This window comes from Oncorhynchus mykiss, chromosome 26, assembly GCF_013265735.2.
Source record: "Oncorhynchus mykiss isolate Arlee chromosome 26, USDA_OmykA_1.1, whole genome shotgun sequence".
Classification (NCBI taxonomy): domain Eukaryota; kingdom Metazoa; phylum Chordata; class Actinopteri; order Salmoniformes; family Salmonidae; genus Oncorhynchus; species Oncorhynchus mykiss.
Window position 1 is genome coordinate 41,555,755 of NC_048590.1, and position 12,666 is coordinate 41,568,420.

General features: G+C 41.7%; 1 protein-coding gene across 8 annotated transcripts in view; it reads right to left on the minus strand.

The window, feature by feature from the left end:
* LOC110515873 (dmX-like protein 2) overlaps positions 1–12,193 on the minus strand; it is a 105,232-nt gene extending 93,039 nt beyond the window's left edge. For 7 of the 8 annotated variants that reach the window (XM_036964146.1, XM_036964142.1, XM_036964144.1 and 4 more), the window contains exon 1: positions 11,773–12,193. In XM_036964146.1, coding sequence (XP_036820041.1) covers positions 11,773–11,859 — 87 coding nt within the window. In that variant the 5' untranslated portion in view covers positions 11,860–12,193. The remainder of the gene's footprint in view (positions 1–11,772) is intronic. The other variant, XM_036964145.1, reaches the window with a different exon arrangement.
* Between the last annotated feature and the right edge of the window lie 473 nt (positions 12,194–12,666).

A 12,666-nucleotide genomic window follows, 5' to 3' on the forward strand; every position in this document is an offset into this window, starting at 1 on the left:
AGCTAGCTGTGTGTAGGATAGTATCAGATAGACTTCACTGTTAAGCTAGCTGTGTGTGAGAGCTAAGGCCAAAAGCCATTCAGGCTACTGTCAGCAGATGGTCAATTCTTACAGGTCATCATATCCATATAATAGGCCCACTTCTAATGGGATTTCTATGATCATATCATTATTGTACTTCAGATTGACTGTGTAACAGAGTAGCAGGCTTACAGAGAATAGTTCCATACTCACTCACTCACTCACTCACTCACAGAGGGATAGGCAATCTATTACACAAACACAGACACAGGCTACAAAAAGGAATTTCAAGACAGAGAACGTAAACATCACTCATGTATTAATCAATAGACCAAAGTAACTTCCCGCTCTGTCGGGCTGGCAGCAAACCAGGATAGTCACATGACACTAATACACCTTTCAAACCAGGATAGTCACATGACACTAACACACCTTTCAAACCAGGATAGTCACATGACACTAATACACCTTTCAAACCAGGATAGTCACATGACACTAATACACCTTCCAAACCAGGATAGTCACATGACACTAATACACCTTTCAAACCAGGATAGTCACATGACACTAATACACCTTCCAAACCAGGATAGTCACATGACACTAATACACCTTTCAAACCAGGATAGTCACATGACACTAATACACCTTTCAAACCAGGATAATCACATGACACTAATACACCTTTCAAACCAGGATAGTCACATGACACTAACACACCTTTCAAACCAGGATAGTCACATGACACTAACACAACTTTCAAACCAGGATAGTCACATGACACTAACACACCTTTCAAACCAGGATAGTCACATGACACTAACACACCTTTCAAACCAGGATAGTCACATGACACTAACACACCTTTCAAACCAGGATAGTCAGACATGACACTAACACACCTTTCAAACCAGGATAGTCAGACAGGACACTAATACACCTTCCAAACCAGGATAGTCACATGACACTAATACACCTTTCAAACCAGGATAGTCACATGACACTAACACACCTTTCAAACCAGGATAGTCACATGACACTAATACACCTTTCAAACCAGGATAGTCACATGACACTAACACACCTTTCAAACCAGGATAGTCACATGACACTAACACACCTTTCAAACCAGGATAGTCACATGACACTAACACACCTTTCAAACCAGGATAGTCACATGACACTAACACACCTTTCAAACCAGGATAGTCAGGCAGGACACTAACACACCTTTCAAACCAGGATAGTCAGACATGACACTAACACACCTTTCAAACCAGGATAGTCAGACATGACACTAACACACCTTTCAAACCAGGATAGTCACATGACACTAACACACCTTTCAAACCAGGATTGTCACATGACACTAACACACCTTTCAAACCAGGATAGTCACATGACACTAATACACCTTTCAAACCAGGATAGTCACATGACACTAATACACCTTTCAAACCAGGATAGTCACATGACACTAATACACCTTTCAAACCAGGATAGTCACATGACACTAACACACCTTTCAAACCAGGATAGTCACATGACACTAACACACCTTTCAAACCAGGATAGTCACATGACACTAACACACCTTTCAAACCAGGATAGTCACATGACACTAACACACCTTTCAAACCAGGATAGTCACATGACACTAACACACCTTTCAAACCAGGATAGTCAGACATGACACTAACACACCTTTCAAACCAGGATAGTCAGACAGGACACTAATACACCTTCCAAACCAGGATAGTCACATGACACTAATACACCTTTCAAACCAGGATAGTCACATGACACTAACACACCTTTCAAACCAGGATAGTCACATGACACTAATACACCTTTCAAACCAGGATAGTCACATGACACTAACACACCTTTCAAACCAGGATAGTCACATGACACTAACACACCTTTCAAACCAGGATAGTCACATGACACTAACACACCTTTCAAACCAGGATAGTCACATTACACTAACACACCTTTCAAACCAGGATAGTCAGGCAGGACACTAACACACCTTTCAAACCAGGATAGTCAGACATGACACTAACACACCTTTCAAACCAGGATAGTCAGACATGACACTAACACACCTTTCAAACCAGGATAGTCACATGACACTAACACACCTTTCAAACCAGGATAGTCACATTACACTAACACACCTTTCAAACCAGGATAGTCAGACAGGACACTAATACACCTTCCAAACCAGGATAGTCACATGACACTAATACACCTTTCAAACCAGGATAGTCACATGACACTAACACACCTTTCAAACCAGGATAGTCACATGACACTAACACACCTTTCAAACCAGGATAGTCACATGACACTAACACACCTTTCAAACCAGGATAGTCACATGACACTAACACACCTTTCAAACCAGGATAGTCAGACATGACACTAACACACCTTTCAAACCAGGATAGTCAGACAGGACACTAATACACCTTCCAAACCAGGATAGTCACATGACACTAATACACCTTTCAAAACAGGATAGTCACATGACACTAACACACCTTTCAAACCAGGATAGTCACATGACACTAATACACCTTTCAAACCAGGATAGTCACATGACACTAACACACCTTTCAAACCAGGATAGTCACATGACACTAACACACCTTTCAAACCAGGATAGTCACATGACACTAACACACCTTTCAAACCAGGATAGTCACATGACACTAACACACCTTTCAAACCAGGATAGTCAGGCAGGACACTAACACACCTTTCAAACCAGGATAGTCAGACATGACACTAACACACCTTTCAAACCAGGATAGTCACATGACACTAACACACCTTTCAAACCAGGATAGTCACATGACACTAATACACCTTTCAAACCAGGATAGTCACATGACACTAACACACCTTTCAAACCAGGATAGTCACATGACACTAACACACCTTTCAAACCAGGATAGTCACATGACACTAACACACCTTTCAAACCAGGATAGTCACATGACACTAACACACCTTTCAAACCAGGATAGTCACATGACACTAACACACCTTTCAAACCAGGATAGTCACATGACACTAACACACCTTTCAAACCAGGATAGTCACATGACACTAACACACCTTTCAAACCAGGATAGTCACATGACACTAACACACCTTTCAAACCAGGATAGTCACATGACACTAACACACCTTTCAAACCAGGATAGTCACATGACACTAACACACCTTTCAAACCAGGATAGTCACATGACACTAACACACCTTTCAAACCAGGATAGTCACATGACACTAACACACCTTTCAAACCAGGATAGTCACATGACACTAATACACCTTTCAAACCAGGATAGTCACATGACACTAATACACCTTTCAAACCAGGATAGTCACATGACACTAACACACCTTTCAAACCAGGATAGTCACATGACACTAACACACCTTTCAAACCAGGATAGTCAGACATGACACTAACACACCTTTCAAACCAGGATAGTCAGACATGACACTAATACACCTTTCAAACCAGGATAGTCACATGACACTAATACACCTTTCAAACCAGGATAGTCACATGACACTAACACACCTTTCAAACCAGGATAGTCAGACATGACACTAACACACCTTTCAAACCAGGATAGTCAGACATGACACTAATACACCTTTCAAACCAGGATAGTCAGACATGACACTAATACACCTTTCAAACCAGGATAGTCAGACAGGACACTAATACACCTTTCAAACCAGGATAGTCACATGACACTAATACACCTTTCAAACCAGGATAGTCAGACATGACACTAATACACCTTTCAAACCAGGATAGTCAGACATGACACTAATACACCTTTCAAACCAGGATGTCAGACAGGACACTAATACACCTTTCAAACCAGGATAGTCACAGGACACTAATACACCTTTCAAACCAGGATAGTCACATGACACTAATACACCTTTCAAACCAGGATAGTCAGACATGACACTAATACACCTTTCAAACCAGGATAGTCAGACATGACACTAATACACCTTTCAAACCAGGATAGTCAGACAGGACACTAATAAACCTTTCAAACCAGGATAGTCAGACATGACACTAACACACCTTTCAAACCAGGATAGTCAGACAGGACACTAATACACCTTTCAAACCAGGATAGTCAGACATGACACTAATACACCTTTCAAACCAGGATAGTCAGACATGACACTAATACACCTTTCAAACCAGGATAGTCAGACAGGACACTAATACACCTTTCAAACCAGGATAGTCACATGACACTAACACACCTTTCAAACCAGGATAGTCAGACATGACACTAACACACCTTTCAAACCAGGATAGTCAGACATGACACTAACACACCTTTCAAACCAGGATAGTCAGACACAACACTAATACACCTTTCAAACCAGGATAGTCACATGACACTAACACACCTTTCAAACCAGGATAGTCAGACATAACACTAACACACCTTTCAAACCAGGATAGTCACATGACACTAACACACCTTTCAAACCAGGATAGTCACATGACACTAACACACCTTTCAAACCAGGATAGTCAGACATGACACTAACACACCTTTCAAACCAGGATAGTCACATGACACTAACACACCTTTCAAACCAGGATAGTCACATGACACTAATACACCTTTCAAACCAGGATAGTCAGACATGACACTAACACACCTTTCAAACCAGGATAGTCACATGACACTAACACACCTTTCAAACCAGGATAGTCACATGACACTAACACACCTTTCAAACCAGGATAGTCAGACATGACACTAACACACCTTTCAAACCAGGATAGTCAGACATGACACTAACACACCTTTCAAACCAGGATAGTCACATGACACTAACACACCTTTCAAACCAGGATAGTCACATGACACTAACACACCTTTCAAACCAGGATAGTCACATGACACTAACACACCTTTCAAACCAGGATAGTCACATGACACTAACACACCTTTCAAACCAGGATAGTCAGGCAGGACACTAACACACCTTTCAAACCAGGATAGTCAGACATGACACTAACACACCTTTCAAACCAGGATAGTCACATGACACTAACACACCTTTCAAACCAGGATAGTCACATGACACTAATACACCTTTCAAACCAGGATAGTCACATGACACTAATACACCTTTCAAACCAGGATAGTCACATGACACTAATACACCTTTCAAACCAGGATAGTCACATGACACTAACACACCTTTCAAACCAGGATAGTCACATGACACTAACACACCTTTCAAACCAGGATAGTCACATGACACTAACACACCTTTCAAACCAGGATAGTCACATGACACTAACACACCTTTCAAACCAGGATAGTCACATGACACTAACACACCTTTCAAACCAGGATAGTCACATGACACTAACACACCTTTCAAACCAGGATAGTCACATGACACTAACACACCTTTCAAACCAGGATAGTCACATGACACTAATACACCTTTCAAACCAGGATAGTCACATGACACTAACACACCTTTCAAACCAGGATAGTCACATGACACTAACACACCTTTCAAACCAGGATAGTCACATGACACTAACACACCTTTCAAACCAGGATAGTCACATGACACTAACACACCTTTCAAACCAGGATAGTCACATGACACTAATACACCTTTCAAACCAGGATAGTCACATGACACTAATACACCTTTCAAACCAGGATAGTCACATGACACTAACACACCTTTCAAACCAGGATAGTCACATGACACTAACACACCTTTCAAACCAGGATAGTCAGACATGACACTAACACACCTTTCAAACCAGGATAGTCAGACATGACACTAATACACCTTTCAAACCAGGATAGTCACATGACACTAATACACCTTTCAAACCAGGATAGTCACATGACACTAACACACCTTTCAAACCAGGATAGTCAGACATGACACTAACACACCTTTCAAACCAGGATAGTCAGACATGACACTAATACACCTTTCAAACCAGGATAGTCAGACATGACACTAATACACCTTTCAAACCAGGATAGTCAGACAGGACACTAATACACCTTTCAAACCAGGATAGTCACATGACACTAATACACCTTTCAAACCAGGATAGTCAGACATGACACTAATACACCTTTCAAACCAGGATAGTCAGACATGACACTAATACACCTTTCAAACCAGGATGTCAGACAGGACACTAATACACCTTTCAAACCAGGATAGTCACAGGACACTAATACACCTTTCAAACCAGGATAGTCACATGACACTAATACACCTTTCAAACCAGGATAGTCAGACATGACACTAATACACCTTTCAAACCAGGATAGTCAGACATGACACTAATACACCTTTCAAACCAGGATAGTCAGACAGGACACTAATAAACCTTTCAAACCAGGATAGTCAGACATGACACTAACACACCTTTCAAACCAGGATAGTCAGACAGGACACTAATACACCTTTCAAACCAGGATAGTCAGACATGACACTAATACACCTTTCAAACCAGGATAGTCAGACATGACACTAATACACCTTTCAAACCAGGATAGTCAGACAGGACACTAATACACCTTTCAAACCAGGATAGTCACATGACACTAACACACCTTTCAAACCAGGATAGTCAGACATGACACTAACACACCTTTCAAACCAGGATAGTCAGACATGACACTAATACACCTTTCAAACCAGGATAGTCACATGACACTAACACACCTTTCAAACCAGGATAGTCAGACATAACACTAACACACCTTTCAAACCAGGATAGTCACATGACACTAACACACCTTTCAAACCAGGATAGTCAGACATGACACTAACACACCTTTCAAACCAGGATAGTCACATGACACTAACACACCTTTCAAACCAGGATAGTCACATGACACTAATACACCTTTCAAACCAGGATAGTCACATGACACTAATACACCTTTCAAACCAGGATAGTCAGACATGACACTAACACACCTTTCAAACCAGGATAGTCACATGACACTAACACACCTTTCAAACCAGGATAGTCACATGACACTAACACACCTTTCAAACCAGGATAGTCAGACATGACACTAACACACCTTTCAAACCAGGATAGTCAGACATGACACTAACACACCTTTCAAACCAGGATAGTCACATGACACTAACACACCTTTCAAACCAGGATAGTCACATGACACTAACACACCTTTCAAACCAGGATAGTCACATGACACTAATACACCTTTCAAACCAGGATAGTCACATGACACTAACACACCTTTCAAACCAGGATAGTCACATGACACTAACACACCTTTCAAACCAGGATAGTCACATGACACTAACACACCTTTCAAACCAGGATAGTCAGACATGACACTAACACACCTTTCAAACCAGGATAGTCACATGACACTAACACACCTTTCAAACCAGGATAGTCAGACATGACACTAACACACCTTCCAAACCAGGATAGTCAGACATGACACTAACACACCTTTCAAACCAGGATAGTCACATGACACTAACACACCTTTCAAACCAGGATAGTCAGACATGACACTAACACACCTTTCAAACCAGGATAGTCACATGACACTAACACACCTTTCAAACCAGGATAGTCAGACATGACACTAACACACCTTCCAAACCAGGATAGTCAGACATGACACTAACACACCTTTCAAACCAAGATAGTCAGGCAGGACACTAACACACCTTCCAAACCAGGATAGTCAGACATGACACTAACACACCTTTCAAACCAGGATAGTCACATGACACTAACACACCTTTCAAACCAGGATAGTCAGACATGACACTAACACACCTTCCAAACCAGGATAGTCAGACATGACACTAACACACCTTTCAAACCAGGATAGTCAGGCAGGACACTAACACACCTTTCAAACCAGGATAGTCAGACATGACACTAACACACCTTTCAAACCAGGATAGTCAGACATGACACTAACACACCTTTCAAACCAGGATAGTCAGGCAGGACACTAATACACCTTTCAAACCAGGATAGTCAGACATGACACTAACAGACCTTTCAAACCAGGATAGTCAGACATGACACTAATACACCTTTCAAACCAGGATAGTCAGACATGACACTAACACACCTTTCAAACCAGGATAGTCAGGCAGGACACTAATACACCTTTCAAACCAGGATAGTCAGACATGACACTAACACACCTTTCAAACCAGGATAGTCAGACATGACACTAACACACCTTTCAAACCAGGATAGTCAGGCAGGACACTAATACACCTTTCAAACCAGGATAGTCACATGACACTAATACACCTTTCAAACCAGGATAGTCAGACATGACACTAATACACCTTTCAAACCAGGATAGTCAGGCAGGACACTAAGACACCTTTCAAACCAGGATAGTCACATGACACTAACACACCTTTCAAACCAGGATAGTCAGGCAGGACACTAACACACCTTTCAAACCAGGATAGTCAGGCAGGACACTAAGACACCTTTCAAACCAGGATAGTCACATGACACTAATACACCTTCCAAACCAGGATAGTCAGACATGACACTAACACACCTTTCAAACCAGGATAGTCAGGCAGGACACTAATACACCTTTCAAACCAGGATAGTCACATGACACTAATACACCTTTTAAACCAGGATAGTCAGACATGACACTAACACACCTTCCAAACCAGGATAGTCAGACATGACACTAACACACCTTTCAAACCAGGATAGTCAGACAGGACACTAATACACCTTTTAAACCAGGATAGTCACATGACACCAATACACCTTCCAAACCAGGATAGTCAGGCAGGACACTAATACACCTTTCAAACCAGGATAGTCAGACAGGACACTAATACACCTTTCAAACCAGGATAGTCACATGACACTAATACACCTTTCAAACCAGGATAGTCAGGCAGGACACTAATACACCTTTCAAACCAGGATAGTCACATGACACTAATACACCTTTTAAACCAGGATAGTCAGACATGACACTAACACACCTTCCAAACCAGGATAGTCAGACATGACACTAACACACCTTTCAAACCAGGATAGTCAGGTAGGACACTAACACACCTTTCAAACCAGGATAGTCAGGCAGGACACTAATACACCTTTCAAACCAAGACGTTTTTCCACTAACTTTAGCATCCAGACAACTTTTTGTCTACTTTTCTTTATATGAAAGGTACTGCAAGCAACAAAGCCTATGCTTTTATTTCCGCCAACCGACCTAGTCATGATTGAGGTAAAGTTCTGCCTACAGCTTAGTACTGTATATGCATCATGCTGAGGCACTAAGCTCTTGATGGTTGCTAGGCAGCGCCCTTTACTACTATAAATCCGGTAAAGGTGCCAATGGATACAGAATGTTCCATTGACCAGACTGGTGCACATTCAACAAATCTGATCTAACAAAGTGGACATTCCTCAAATTCTTCATGACTGATGTAATTGTAATAGTCCCACAATGGATTACTTAAGTCCAAGTTGGATATATTGTTTGGTTGAGTTTGATTGACCTCCTGTCCTGCCAGTTGTAAACTCTGCGAGGCATGTTACATTACATAGGCTAGCGCACCACATGCACTGTTTTCTTCATGACAACTGGATGGATCCAGAAACAATTACTGTGGGAATAAATAAATAAATATCACTGAATGACGAAATATTGGAATAAAGTAGGCTAATGCAATTGAAGGCATCAAATTGTTGCTTACTGAAACTCCCAAAGTCATCTAATTGTTATAATACATTTGGTCAACTATTTCAGCACTGTTTCACGCTGCTTTGAAACAAGCGTGGGGACTTGATAAATCAATTATTATTTTCACTGAATCTCCGTTTGGATATTGGTTGGGCTACAATTAGGCTGTGGAAACGTTAGCTAAGTTGCAGTGAGTGCTGCTCGTGATCATCTTGTCTAGCTGGCTCATTCATCATCACTGATCAGAACATTGTGACAGCATGTTATGTATCTTAAAATTCATCATCACTGATCAGAACATTGTGACAGCATGTTATGTATCTTAACAAGTGGATGATTTTGCTCTTCACTTGACCCCAGACCAAAAGACTGGGTCTTAATCCATCAATGTGATTCTGTTTCACTGAATCTCTCTGTCTGTATACAGAATGGTTCATTCTCTGGCTAGGAAAACAAGTGGAGGTGGAATATCTTTGTTTCCTCGTCTATCACTGATCTGAAACATTTAGCATGCTATATTTAAGCAATAAGGCCTGAGGGGGCCAATATACCACAGCTAAGGACTGTTCTTATGCACAACGTAATGCGGAGTGCCTGGATACAACCCTTAGCCGTGGTATATTGGCCATATTCCACAAAGCCCCAACTTAATTAGAGCAGTAAAAGAAAATGTATGTTTTGTCATACCCGTGGTATACGGCTGTCAGCCAATCAGCTTTCAGGGCTCGAAGCACCCCGTTTATAATGTAACCTAGATCAACAGTAGGGCTAGTATTTAGCTCGATCCGGTATAGGCAACTCCAACAGCCTGCAGAGGTTGTCAAATATGAACACGGACTCACACGAAAATAGGATTGCTAATATCATGACAAAGTTAAGACCCTACGCCTGCTCCCTAACAAAGGAGTGATAGTAGACAAAATATGAAACGCAGATGAAAACAGCATGGGCTTGGGCTATGTTTCAAAATATCACTTTAAAAAAAAATGTGTTCCATTATATTCTTACAATAAAATGTGTGTGTGTGTTGACTGATCGTGTTGGTGTGTCTTGTCTGTTTAATGAACAAAATAAGGAACCATTGATTTCATTTGGAGGGCCTGTTTGTAAGGGGATCCTATGAACATGGGGGGGGGGGGGGGGGGGGGGGGGATCAATCATCAAATGAGAAAATGCACACTGACTAACTACTATATTTCCAAATGACTATCATATTATTCATATGGATAGTAGATGCGATATGATGCACGCAGAATAACACGCAACCTCTGAAAGGATGCCAACTAGCTGTCTACGTCACCGCCTGCACAGCTGATGCTAGCTTGACAGCCGCTCGAGCTAATGATACATGAAACACACTGACGCCAATGTTAGCTAGTCTCGCTCACCACACACACACACACCCCCACACCAAGCCCTAGCCCCGGGATAGGTGTGGCGTTTCAATCATATCATTCAATGTATAGTTTGGATGCTGGAAAGAAAACTGCATTATTATCGATGTTACATGTGAGATTACGTAAAAACATCAAAGGAATTCCCCTGTCGACCCTTATAACACGCAGCATCATAAAGGTCATCTGACAGGCTTTCCGTCTTAGGACCAAAGCAAATAAACAGAACATTAGCTCTGGCTCTATATCCTCTGCGAACACCGTAGGATAACCTTGAACACCCACGGTTAGCTGGCTAATGCCGAACGTTAATGTCAGAGCGAATGAATGATGTGGTGGATTGGCAGCCTCACAGACCTGACTCAACGTTACCCGCGAATATATCCGTGCACTTCATGCAGACGACTCTGTGAATCTTGTTAGCACTCTGTCTGTACATGGCTAGCCAAGATGCTATCTAGCGCTGGTTAGTTAGCAAGGATGCTATCGCTGACAGCTAGGTAGCTAATAATCGTCTCCCAAACAGCGTCAGATCAGTTCAATATCAAAATAAAACCTACAGTGAAAGGAATGTCGTTGACGCTCCCCACAGAATAGCAGCAGTCACCGGGGTTCACAGCTCCCGTTAGCACCTGGTGGAGATGCATTTTCCCCTTCTTTTAGCTTCAACAGATGCCTGGATATTTAATTATTTACGACAGCGACTCGTCCACCCTCTGTTTCTCCATCTAACTCGCCACCGCTGCTGGGAATTGCATCCGTCTGTAGTCTGTCTGCCAGCGGCTTGTTTTTTGTTTCTCCGAATGTCCGCTAAAACGCCGAGGAGGATAATCTTTAGTCGGTTTGAATCAAATAGCAGGTTGTGTACATGTATGTGAAATAGGCTGCCTTCGCTGTCAGTGTCCAAACACACAGCGTCTGGATTCTTACAGGCAGCGCTTCGCTGAAGGAAGAATATCTGCAGCGAACATGACATGCGCGTTCACGGTGATCCGAAGGCACAACTGCATACCATAGACATATCATGTCTAGATTGTGAACGAGACTAGCGTATGTAGATATAATTTCTAATTGTCGCAATATTTAATCTTATTAAATGACCCTATCTGTAAATATGTTAAAATGTCTGAAAAATATTTCATGGCAAATGTCCCCATTCGGTCAGAGACAATATACCCGCTCTAGTTTATAATTGCTATGTTGATGACGCTCCAGGTTTGGGGATCACGCACCAGTGTGACGAATACGCAGGCGTTCATTGATCTTCCAGAGATACGTGGGGTTTGGGAAAAATGCTTCGATATCGATGATGTGCTGTCAATCAGTATAAGAGCTGGTTGAAACAGTTGGTCGAAACAGAGTCAATTATTAACAGTGTTAAAACAATTCCAACAGCCGCTGTCATATCTTGCTTTGTGTCTCTGGCATAACAGCGGGTGGTTAGGGAATCCCAA